The sequence below is a fragment of the Astyanax mexicanus genome, chromosome 5 (assembly GCF_023375975.1).
Source record: "Astyanax mexicanus isolate ESR-SI-001 chromosome 5, AstMex3_surface, whole genome shotgun sequence".
Classification (NCBI taxonomy): domain Eukaryota; kingdom Metazoa; phylum Chordata; class Actinopteri; order Characiformes; family Acestrorhamphidae; genus Astyanax; species Astyanax mexicanus.
The window spans coordinates 38,307,669-38,319,934 of record NC_064412.1 but is presented as its reverse complement, the minus strand read 5'-3'; the positions used below and the strand labels follow the sequence as shown (position 1 = coordinate 38,319,934).

Here is a 12,266-nt window from a genome sequence, read left to right as displayed (position 1 = left end):
TCGTAAACATTTTTACACGTGACAATTATAACTCTCCAGCAGGGGGCGCACTAATACACCTATGAAGAAATGAATTCTCCATGCCCAGCATTATCCTGAAAAGAACTGATACACAAGGAGATTCAGACCCTAAACACATACATACATGCCTGCAGAATAAATATATATATATATAAATACATCAATACATATATAACACATGCGACAAGCTGTACAGCAGGGTGGACAGTGAAAATCTTGTGAAAATTGGCATTTAATGAAAACATGGGTGACTTTAGTAATCCCTAGTAATCTTGTTTTGTTTCAAAGATACATTTAAATTTTCTAATATTATGTTAATTACCTTGATATTGATACACCATGACAGGGTGGACAGCTTAAGCTTTACTGAAGCTAAATATGGAGACAAAATTATACATTTAAGTCAAATTAATATTATTAATTGCTGACCATTCAGCAGCAATTGTCTTCAGTCCTTTAAAATAAAAACCGTGTGAAATTTGTGATTTCACTGATGTTGATGTTTAATTTCTTAAAGGAATTAAGGCAGGTTAAAATAGTTCGATAATTTTTATAAAAAAATAAAAAGAGTTAAAAAGAAATTGAAATGTCTAATTATATAAAAAAAAATTCATTCAAAACTTCAAAGCCCACATGAAAGAAAACTGTATAAAATTTACAAAAAAGAAAACTGTATAAAATTTACAAAAAAGTACTTTAAAGTGAGGGTTAACATACCTCTATACAGTGGCTTGCAAAAGTACTCATAACCCTTTAACTTTTTCATATTTTGTCACCTCACAACCACAACTTTATACGTATGTATTTATTGAGATTTTAAGTGATAGACCAACATAAAGTAGCACATAATTGTGAAGTGGAATGAAAACGATACAAGGTTGTCATTATTAAAAAAATAAATCTAAAAAGTGTGGCATGCAAAAGTATTCAGCTCCCTATATCAATACTTGGTAGAGCCACCTTTTTGCTGAAAAAAAAAGTATTTTGGGGTTTGTATCTACCAGCTTTGCACATCTAGAGACTGAGATTTTTGTCCATTCTTTTTTTGCGAAACAGTTAAAGACTTTTTTTATTTCTTGCCACAGAAGCTCAGTGAGATTTAGCTCAGGACTTTGATTGGGCCATTCTAACACATGAATATTCTTTGATCTAAACCATTCCACTGTAGCTCTGGCTGTATGTTTAGGTTTATTGTCTTGTTGGAAAGTGAATCTCCATCCTAGTCTCAAGTCTTTTGCAGCCTCCAACAGGTTTTCTTCCAGAATTGCCCTGTTTTCTGTAGATTATCCCACCCAAGCTGTGGATTTCTGCAGCTCCTCCAGAGTGACCATGGGCTTCATTGCTGTTTCTCTGACCAGTGCTCTCCTTGCTCAATCTGTTAGTTTGGGTGGACAGCCATGTCTTGTTAGGTTTGCACTTGTAGAATTATTTTTCCATTTTTGGATGATCGATTAAACACTGCTCTTTGGGATTCGTAAAGCTTGGGTCTAACCCTGCTTTAAACTTCTCCACAACTTAAACTCTGACCTGTCTGGTGAGCTCCTTGGTTTACATGATGCTGTTTGTTCACTAGTGTTCTCTAACAAACCACTGATGCCTTCACAGGGGGATGAATAATTTTGCACGTCACACTTTTCAGATTTTTATTTCATTTGATATTTTAAAACCATGTATCATTTCTATTCCACTTCACAATTATGTGCTATGTTGTGTTGGTTTATCTCTTAAAATCTCAGTAAAATACATTTAAGTTTGTGGTTGTAAGATGACAAAATGTGAACAAATTCAAGGAATGTGTATGCATACTTTTGAAAGCCACTATATTTGTAATATTGTGTTTATTTAGAGTATATATTGAAAATATATTGTTTCATGGTGTTTGGATGAAATTTAAACAACTATGCCGAGGACACTAACAGCGCATGATATGAATAGTGACCAACACTTTTTTTGTTTTAAAAGTCACATTATTACAGTTAAAACGTGTAATAAAGCACAAAAAGAAAAACTAAACCCTTAACAAACACATAATAATGAAGCAGTGTGTTGTGTAGTGTTGTGTTGTGTTTATTCTTTTATTGTTGTGTAATTTTTGAATATTGTTTTGTAGTGATGTGTCTGTAGAACTGGAAATCTGCTGAATAAAAGTCCGGTTAAATAAAAAAAAGAAAAGGAAACACTCACCCGGTGTGTGACCCCCATGGAGCCGTAGTACATATCTGAACTCGGTCTGCAGTGATGCACACTGTGAGAATCAGGCAGTTCTGGGAGGAAGTGCCCTCGCAGAACAGTCTCGTTTAATGACCACATGACGGTCACAGACTATCAATTGTTGCTCTTCCTGCTTGATAAGACCATATATGGGACTGGAGCAAGCAATGAATGGTGTAATTACTCAAAAAGTAATGCATTACAAATGACTAATTACTAATTATTTCTGGAAGAGAGTAATTAATCTCATTAATGTAATATATATCCATGTTTGCTAATATATCATTATTTAAAAATACCTTTACATTCTTTTTTATACATTTATGTACAGTGGCTTGCAAAAGTATTCATATCCCTTGAACCTTTTCACATTTTGTCACCTTACAACCACAAACTTAAATATATTATATTGAGATTTTAAGTGATGGACAAACACAAAATATTGCAAAATTGTAAAGTAGTACGAAAATGATACATGGTTTAAAAATCTGAAAAGGGTGACGTGCAAAAGTATTCAGTATTCAGTATTCTTTACTCCAAAACCCCTTAAATAAAATTCAGTGCAGTCAACAGCCTTCAGAAGTCACTTAATTAGTTAAGAGAGTCCAGCTGTGTTTAATTTAGTCTCAGTATAAATACAGCTGTTCTGTGAAGGCCTCGGTGGTTTGTTAGAGAACACTTGTGAACAAACAGCATCATGAAGACCAAGGAACTCAATCGACAGGTCAGAGATAAAGTTGTGGAGAAGTTTAAAGCTTTAGGGTTAAGTAATAAAAACATTTTCTCAACCTTTAAGCATCCCAAAAAGCACTGATCAATCCATCATCCAAAAATAGAAAAAAAAATCTACACCTGCAAACTTGAGCTAAGCTTGAGCTGTTTTATAAAGAAAAATGGGGCAAAAATCTCAGTCTCTAAACACGCAAAGCTGGTAGAGTCAAACCCCAAAAGACTTACAGTTGTAATTGCAGCAAATAGTGGCTCAACTAAGTGTTGATATAGGGGGGCTGAATACTTTTACACATCACACTTTTCAGATATTTATTAGATGAAAATTTAAATAAAACCATAAAACTTAAAATTTAAACATTTTCATTCCACTTCACACTTATACAATACTTTGTGTTGTTTTATCACTTAAAATCTCAATAAAATACATTGAAGTTTTTGGTTGTAAGATGACAAAATGTGGAAAGGTTTAAGGGGTATGAATAATTTTCCAAGCCACTGTATGTTTTCCTACTTCCAGACTATGAAAAAACATATAAGAATCATGTAGTAACTTGAAAGTAATAAACATAAAAATACTCTGTGAAGGATTTAGGTGGTTCTTACAGTGGTATGAAAAAAAAATAGAATTTTTTTAAATTTCCTTTATATATCATTGGATGTTCAGATCAGCAATTTCAGTTAAATGTATCATATAGCAGATGAACACAGTAATATTTGAGAAGTGAAATAAAGTTGTACAGGATTTACAGAAAGTGTGCAATAATTTTGTAAACAAAATTAGGCACATTTTCATACCACTGTATCTGGGGTGCTGGTAACTTTTTTAAAGTTTCTGAGGCTGGTAACTGATGAACTTCTCTGGTATTCCTTTCCTGGGCCAGTCCTGATTAGAGCCAGTTTCATCATAACGTTTGCAATGTTCTTTGAGACTGCACTTGAGGATACTTTCAAGGCTCTAGAAATGTTTCAGAATGACTGACCTTCATTTCTTAAAGCATTTTTTACTTTACTTAGTTGAGTAGTTGTCATAATATGGATTAAAACGATACTCAAATAGAGCTATTCACTGTATACCAACTCTACCTCTTTACAACTTTACAACTGATTCTCTCTATCACATTAAGAGGCAAGAAAAAGTAATGACTTTAAGCTGTTAACTGAAAGTTATTCCAGGTGACTCTACCTCATTGACTACCATTATAACTGCAAACACTTTATGCCAGGACGGTACAAGCAGTTAATTAGGTTTTAGGGGCAAACACTTTTTCACACAGGGCCATGTACCTTTGGATTTTTTTCCTCCTCAATAATAAAAAATGACATTTAAAAATAGCATTTTGTGTTTACTGTGTTGCCTTTGACTAATAATTAAATTTATCTGATGATCCGAAACATTTAAGAGTGACAAACATGAAAAAAACAAGAAATAATACAGGGGCAAACACTTTTTCACACCACTATATATGTAATAATACACTTTACTTCTTAATTACAGGGAAACAATAATGACATTACTATTTACTTTCCCAGCAATGATATCCAGTCACTGTAGAATCCACTGCTGCTGTTTTTGCACTTGATTTATGGGAAGATAGCTGAACCAACTTTTTATTACGTTAAAATTATGATATGGGTGTTTGACAGTTTTAGGGAATGCATAGTTCCTCTTGGCGCACTGATTGTTTTTCATTTGCTGAACCACTGTCAACAAAGCGTAACTACAGGTTTTAAACTGGACTGGTCAGACACTTTAGTGACGATGCATTAAGCTGCTGTTTTTGTCCTAATATGGTCTCTCAAATTACCAATATGGAGTGAGCACAGTACTCCATTGTGGAGAGCACAATACTGCATTGATATATGATGTTTGGAATTCCAGTGCCATGTGTAACATCTCCAGATTCTGCTTTTCAGTGACTGTTTTTCTCCTGTTAGCTTAGCCAGACCACAATTAGGTCAGAAAGAGCACGCTACCATCCAGGCTGGTCTGTTTATTTACATATACACATTTTATCACACTATACATGAGTCTTTATTATATCACATTGAATCCAAAAGAGATAAAATCTGTAAAATCTTGGAAAGTTATTCCCCAGGGTAGTGTCCACTTTAATATACAAAACATTAATATACATTGATCAAGCATAACATGACCACCTACTTGTTTCTATACCCATTATCCATCATTTGTCCATCATCCCTGTTCTTCAATGGTCTGAACCCCATAGAGCCACTACAAAGCAGCTATTATTTTGGTAATGAGTCTTTCTCATGGCTGCAGTGACACTAGCATGGTGGTGGAGTGTTAGTTTGTGTTGAGCTGTATGAATGGATTAGATACAGCAGTGCTGCTGGAGTTTTTAAACACCTCGCTGTTTGGAAAGCTCACTTTCAAACTTTTATACTATACTACATTCACATTGCCAGGCTGAAGGCGCTACATGATTCTCTCTCGTACCCACATCTCTTGGTGCAGCTGTGAAGCTATAGCTGCAAAAACAGCAAAAGCAAACCGCCTGGCCTTTTTTCACCTCCTCGACCTGAGCATGTACTTTAGGTCCAGCTGTTTGCTCTCCACTGGAGCAAAAGAGGCTCCACATATGAGCTGCTAACACATCCATTTCTCTTTATAAAGCTACGAGTCGTCTCTCAAATATGACAGTTTTTTGTTGTTGGTGAAGAAAGTGACGCTTATATACGTATCAATGTGCGCATGTGAGGTGTTTCAGGGACAGATTCATTCACATTACACACAAATACAGCTCACTTACATTTGTAAATGTGAGCCGTCAAGCCAAATCCGATCTGAGCAAAAAATCGGATTTGAGCAATGTGGATTGTAATGTGAACGTAGCCTTAGCCACTCTCGCTAGCTGCACACTTATGTAGAGTTAGACACAAAAGCTCATGTGTTGCTGCACAGTTTGTGCTGGTCATCCTCTAGTCCTTCATCATAGGCTCATCACAGGGTGCTTTTCATAGGATGTTACCGGTGTTTACAAACTCCAGCAGCACTGCTGTGTCTGATATACTTGTACCAATACCAATACGAATGTGTTACTGCAGTGCTAAGAATATCCCACCATCCAAATAATAGCTGCTCTGTGGTGGTCCTGACCATTGAGGAACAGGGTGAAAAAAGGACTATAGTCTGCATTTATAGAACTACAAAAATGTCCTATATGCTCAGAAAATGTATAATGGATGAAGATCAGAATGTTTCTAAAAATCCTTTAGAAAGCACAACATGATGGAGATTTTATGCAAAAGAAAGTAAGTTTGATGGACAGAATGGAAGGCTTTCCCACCGAGGCCAGAACATCCATAGTCTTAAGCTGGCAGCACAGACAAAAATGTCGAGAAACAACTTCAGTGGTCTCAATAAAAGTCTCTAGAAATAATGAGGCAGTATACCGGTAATTAAACTTGCTTCCTCGGCTTGTGTTATATTCCAAAACTTGGGACAGAAACATGGAATCACTGCAGTTCCTGTCCTCTTCAGTTTCTGTATTTGATAAATGGGTCCTGTAGCATTGTGTCCACTTAAAAAAAATATAATTTACTAATGTCCTCTCAGTCTTAGTACTGGAAATGCTGTGGCACTGTTTCAGTGATTCCTGAATGTGGCATTAGTGCATATTGCTGGCATTGTAAGTGGGCAAATGTCCATCTCCTTAAAAGCATCCACTCCTAAATAACTACATTTAAAGTTCTGGAGTACTGGCATCAGTTCTAGACCTGCAGTTCCAGGACATTACATGTTCTTAAAGGTGTCAAAAGAATTCTCATTCATTACTCGAGTAGAAGTGTAGAAACTAGGGTTTAAAAAGACTTCTGTAGCTGAAGCTGAAGTATCAACTCAAGCTTAGGCTGCACCTCAGGGGCTTATAGTGCACTAACCCCCTTCTCAAAACACATTTTTCTACGAGACTTCTGATTGGCTGGGCTAACAGTGCAATAGTACAATAGTACAAGCAGCCATCCTTTTAACTGTATTAATTGTGTATGTTTAAACTGGGACTTACTGCAAAGACAATACTATAGCTGTGTTCCATACTAAGCAGCATTGCTCCACTGCTCCATTAAGAAGGCAGCATATGATGTCTTCATGGGCAGCATCCTTATTATACCCCAATCCTAAAGGCAGAGTGAGATGTATCCTTCTCGGTGAAGGCATTCCCATGATGCATCTCCCGTCACCATATCAGAGTTCCAGCTCTCAGATATAAAAACACGGTGAACAGAGTTAGGACAGCGCAGGAGTTTGTTTACAAATGTGAGTAAATTTCTTCTGTATTTCCTCTCACTGCTGCATATGCTATCATATTTTTCGCACTGTAAGGCACACTTAAAATTCTTTCGTTTTCCCAATAATTGTCAGTGTGCCTTATAACCCGGTGCAACTTATGTATGAATTTTACCAGTCAGGTTGTAAGGAGCAATAAAGTCACTCCGCTGAAGTACAGAGTTATACAGGAGTTTCAGTTTAGTTCTCCAGCACTGAGACTCAAAACTGAAGAGGTATTAGCATTAGCCACTAACCGCACTAAGCACTAGCTCTTTTACCATTCAGAGGTGAGTATTATCAGACTGTAGCCTGCACATTTACCGTGTTAAAACAAGCTACATGGGATGAATTGCTAGTTAATATCACTCTGGCTTACTGGAACACTTGGGGTTCCTCCGTGTACCACTTTTGGCGGCATTAGCCGCTAACCGCAGCTAGCGGTGTGCTCTGTGTGCCCACAGTGATGTCACTCCAAAACCCTTAAAAGACTTCTTGGGTAGGATTTTCTGGTGTATGCTTCGCTGGAAGACACTTTAAGCAGGAGGAGAAGGCAGCAAGATGGTGCCACAATAACAGTTTCTGGGTCACAGAGAAGAGGGGGACTTTTGGGTTTTCTGGACCCAGCTTTTGACTTTATATGAATTTGACCTGCCAAATTTGTGAGACAATGGTACAAAATACAATTAAATTAGGATTAAAAAGCACAGAATGCCCCTGAAACTGCAGGTCTGGTACTACTGCTGCTGGTTCTACAAGTCTTCAATTTTACACGTGGCTTACCCTCTCGTTTCCCTCCCACCTGCTTTGTACACTGAGAGGTTCTGCCTGGGTCGTGCTGGGAGAGTCACCTGACCCGCTTTCATCTGTAGACCGTCTTAAAGAGACGTTTCCTTGGAGGGGGAGTTTAGAGGAGTCAAAAGCGATTGGAGGGATGGTGTTGACCAGAATGAACTGCAGCGGCCTCCTCTGCTCCCGGTAGCGACAGCGCAAGTAGCGGGCGAAGGCCGCCCGGTACGTCTTGTTGAACAGTGTGTAGATCAGTGGATTGACAGCCGACGAGAGGTAGCCCACCCACACAAAGACGTTCAGCAGCCCAATCATTAGTGAAGGGTCACAAGCTGAGTCGCATACCACCAGCAAGACGTTGGTGACAAAGAACGGGCACCACATGATGACGAAGAGGAAGAACACCACACCAAGGACCTTGGAAGCCTTCTGCTCGTTGCTGATGGACTGCATGGTGCGGCGGACGAAAGGTCTGGAGGTTCCCACAATAGAATCCCGACAGAGGGACCCCCGGCCGAAGAGGCGCTCCGAGGACAGCGAGCCCCGCGGCAGCAGCTCCAACATGAACATCCACTTGGGACGCACCATGAGCTGGTCCAGGCACATGGTCACTTGGCTCTGCAGGGCACTGATGGTCAAGAAATATGTGACCACCATGATGATGAGTGGCACGAAGAACGCCACAAAGGACCCAATTAGGACAAAGTTGTCCTCCTTCAGCTGGCAGCTGCCATTGTGAAAGACTTTGGAGTGATCGTAGAGGCCAATGACAGGAACTGGCATGGAGATTCCTGGAGAAAGAGAGTGAAAGAGAGCATGAGGCTTTCTGCTTAACATTTTATATCTGTTCTTCCAGTATCTACCATTATTATGTAATTTAAATTAAGATGACATGAGTATTAAAATCTGATTTTTTTTTTTTAATAAAATATAGACAATTGAATGTAGCAACAATATAATGGCCCCAAACTAACTGCTATAAATGATATTACCATTATTTTGAAATCACAACTTGCCAACTGGTATAATGATAATACAATTATAGAATAATTGCATTTACACCCTTTTAAAGAGCAATAAACTTCCAAACATTGTAATTTAAATATATACATTTTTAAATATTCCTAATAGAATTTGTTGACATATCAGTTTATTCACATTAATGGGCTCTCCTGGCTAAGAATAACAAATCTGAGGTCATCAATGATTGTCTTGTCCATATATTATATGATAAACTGATAATCAATCAGTAATTAACAAAATATCACAATGTTGCCTACCTCTAGTTGGCAGTGGTTTAAAAATATTTAACATTTCAGGCCCAAGGGGAAATATTTTACCTTTTTTTTTTAAACAAATTAGAATATGTTTATGAGCTATACAAAACATGCTCATAAAGTTCTTTGCACAAAATCACTCTCACACATAAAGTGATTTCTTGCCAGTTTCAGTACCCTTCAGAATGAGCCATTTAAGGGCTCTGTCACTTTTATGCAGATGAGCTGTTGCTGGCCATGCCATGTATACGCTGATGTTAGTATAGGTTAGTGTGAGCTTGTGCTAAATGGCAAAACACGAACAAGCTACTTCATGCTCAACTGTGACAGAAGCACAAAACTCATTATTTAAAAGTACTTAAATCTCCCTCATCTGCTGACTTGGCCACAGATCCCTCCATCAGACGAAGTCTGCTGGCTAGTCCTGCTGTGTACCATCTGAGGTTCTCAACAAGCAGACCGAAATGGTGTTTCTTTAACTAATCTAGAGGGTGGGGCTCTGGTGGGGGTTATGAATGAGGGGTTGTTGGAAGGGTGGTTCTATGCACGTTTCTTTATTGTGATGTTACAATAAGGAAGCCATTAAAACAGCTAATAGAAGATTATGATTCCTGACACCAAACTCTTATAACTGATTCACAGTAAATGGATGGATTGAGTGTTTATAGGGGCAGGCCAGACCCAAGTGGTAATACAAAAACACACAAAAAGTGAGTTTTGCATAATCTGTCCCCCTTTTATATTCTCTAAGAAAGATATTGAGATAAGAATGTATATAAAATATATACCAAAACCACCAAACCAAACACTAGCTTACACTAATTATACTACAGCAAGAGTAAAGCAGAAGACATGACCACGCTTACCTACAGAGATGGTCCAGGCTGCAGCGATCTTGACCCGGGCTCGGGCGCGGGAGTTGCTGCGGCTGTGCTGGATGGGATTGCGGATGGCGATGTAGCGGTCCAGAGAGATGGCGCACAGGTGCATGATGGAGGCCGTGGAGAACAGCACGTCCAGGTAGATCCAGATAGGACACAGAACAAATGGGAAGGGCCATCTGTAATCTGGAAGCACAGAAATAATATCACTGCAAGTAAATCAATACAGGCCATGTCAGGGAAGGCTCACTAAACCGCAAAAGTTAAAGTTGTCCAGCTGAGGGTGCTCTGTTTAAGTTGTACACTTTGCATATTGAGAATGACATTATCCCTAGCTGTGTCTGAAACGTAAGATATGCTGCCTAGTCAGGCAAGATTCTGAGGCAAAAAAGCACTCAGACATGTCTTATTCAAAGTGCAGTAATCTAGCCTTCTGTTCTGTCATTATTAAAAAAATACTGTGCTTTTTGGCCCTCAAAATTGTAAATAAATATTTAATTCTTTTGACAATTTATCATATTTCTAAGACTATACAGACTATATTCAGACTAGAAGTTTTATTTCCCAGCTTAATCTTTTTTTTTTTTTTGCTTGACGAGCTACACAACAGGGCAGAAAAAAAAGAAACATGTTGATTTTCTAAAATGATTTTAAGTACCTCAGTATTTTACAATGACAGCTAGTGTAAGTATGGAACAATATGAGAAATATTAAGTAAAATTAATGTTTTTATACTCCATTGAAAATAAAGCAGTATGAAGGTTGTGATGGCACTGATATCAAAGTTTACTTTCTTAAAGGGACATGGTGGACCGGAAATTCTCTGTTTAAATAGCTTACATTTTTTTTATGAAAATAGCTAAATGTATAAAAACATCTTTAAAACTTAATTTCTTAATATTAAGAAATATATATACCTATACACTACCGGTCAAAAGTTTTAGAATACCCCTATTTTTTAGTAGTTTAGTAGCAGTGCGTCACAGCCTAGACAAGCTGTTTTTTTTTTTGTTTTTTTTTTCTCATCTTAGCAATGACTTTATTACTGCACTTCACCTGTCAGACTTCTAAATCTTCTCTTTAGTGCTGAAACTAAGACTTAAGCCCTATCCGGAAGAGATTAGTTCCTCAGAGGGACGTCTGTGAAAAATATTTCACACTTCTACTCAGCGATAAAACTCTTATATTCAGACTGCAATTGAAAAAACAGGAGGACCAGTAGTTTTTTTTGGCTTTCTCTGTCACATGACATAACGTTAGTAGCTCCTTCATTTTCCACTCGCTGTCATGTTTGCGTGGATCTCTGTGGAAATGCGCACCCAAAGTGTAATCACGGTGCGTGGCAGTGGACAAATAGCTATTTTATTAAACGCGAGGGGACAAAAAAAGATGTGCGTCCAGACTAAAATTATCGGAGGACCACAGAATTCAGTGAAAAACAGTAGGTAATTCAGCCTGTAATTTTCTCAGAGGACGTCTGAGAAAAACACGTACATGGTCAATCTGGACGGACCCCCCCATAAAATGAGAACATATCACCAGGACCCCCTGAGAAACTAGTCTGGATAGGGCTTTAGTCCAGTGTTAAGCAGCTCAGCTAAAGGCTTTGCCATGTGACTTAGCCAGACCTGATTCTTCCTGTTTCAGAGTTCTCCAGTTTCAAAGAGTCTTTTGAAGGTGTAGGAAACTTACTGCTTACTCACTTTTAATTTGTCTTCTTTTTCTTCTTCTTCTTATTCCTTCGGATTTTTATTTTGAGATCGACTTTGCTAAAACGTGCATCCTTTTCAGGAATGGAGGCCTTACATACAGCTTTTTGATCATACATACGTATTTCGTTTAAAACTTCGTTAATGTCAGTTTTTTTTGCCCACTGAAAACGCATGGGGAGAAATTTACAAGCCCATGTATGTCTCAATTTTTAAGATATGAAGACAAAATTTGGAAGGACTATTGAACTTGCCATGTTCTTTTAGAAAATATTAGAATAATTGGGCGCACAACATTTTATCTCACACACAAGCTAATTCTTTACCTTGTGTCCCCTGCTCTCCAGTTCTGTGTGTCTAT

The 12,266-nt window shown here is 37.9% G+C and overlaps 2 protein-coding genes across 2 annotated transcripts in view; both read right to left on the bottom strand.

The window, feature by feature from the left end:
- Positions 1 to 2,264, bottom strand: part of atp7b (ATPase copper transporting beta) — a 44,406-nt gene extending 42,142 nt beyond the window's left edge. Inside the window, exon 1 of the mRNA XM_049479306.1 lies at positions 2,206 to 2,264. Within this exon, the coding sequence (XP_049335263.1) occupies positions 2,206 to 2,238 (33 nt within the window). The 5' untranslated portion in view covers positions 2,239 to 2,264. The remainder of the gene's footprint in view (positions 1 to 2,205) is intronic.
- A 2,700-nt stretch (positions 2,265 to 4,964) lies between these two features.
- htr2ab (5-hydroxytryptamine (serotonin) receptor 2A, genome duplicate b) overlaps positions 4,965 to 12,266 on the bottom strand; it is a 32,057-nt gene continuing 24,755 nt past the window's right edge. Inside the window, exons 3-4 of the mRNA XM_007248898.3 lie at positions 10,182 to 10,382; positions 4,965 to 8,829 (exon numbers count right to left, since the gene is read on the bottom strand). Coding sequence (XP_007248960.2) covers positions 8,018 to 8,829; positions 10,182 to 10,382 — 1,013 coding nt within the window. The 3' untranslated portion in view covers positions 4,965 to 8,017. The remainder of the gene's footprint in view (positions 8,830 to 10,181; positions 10,383 to 12,266) is intronic.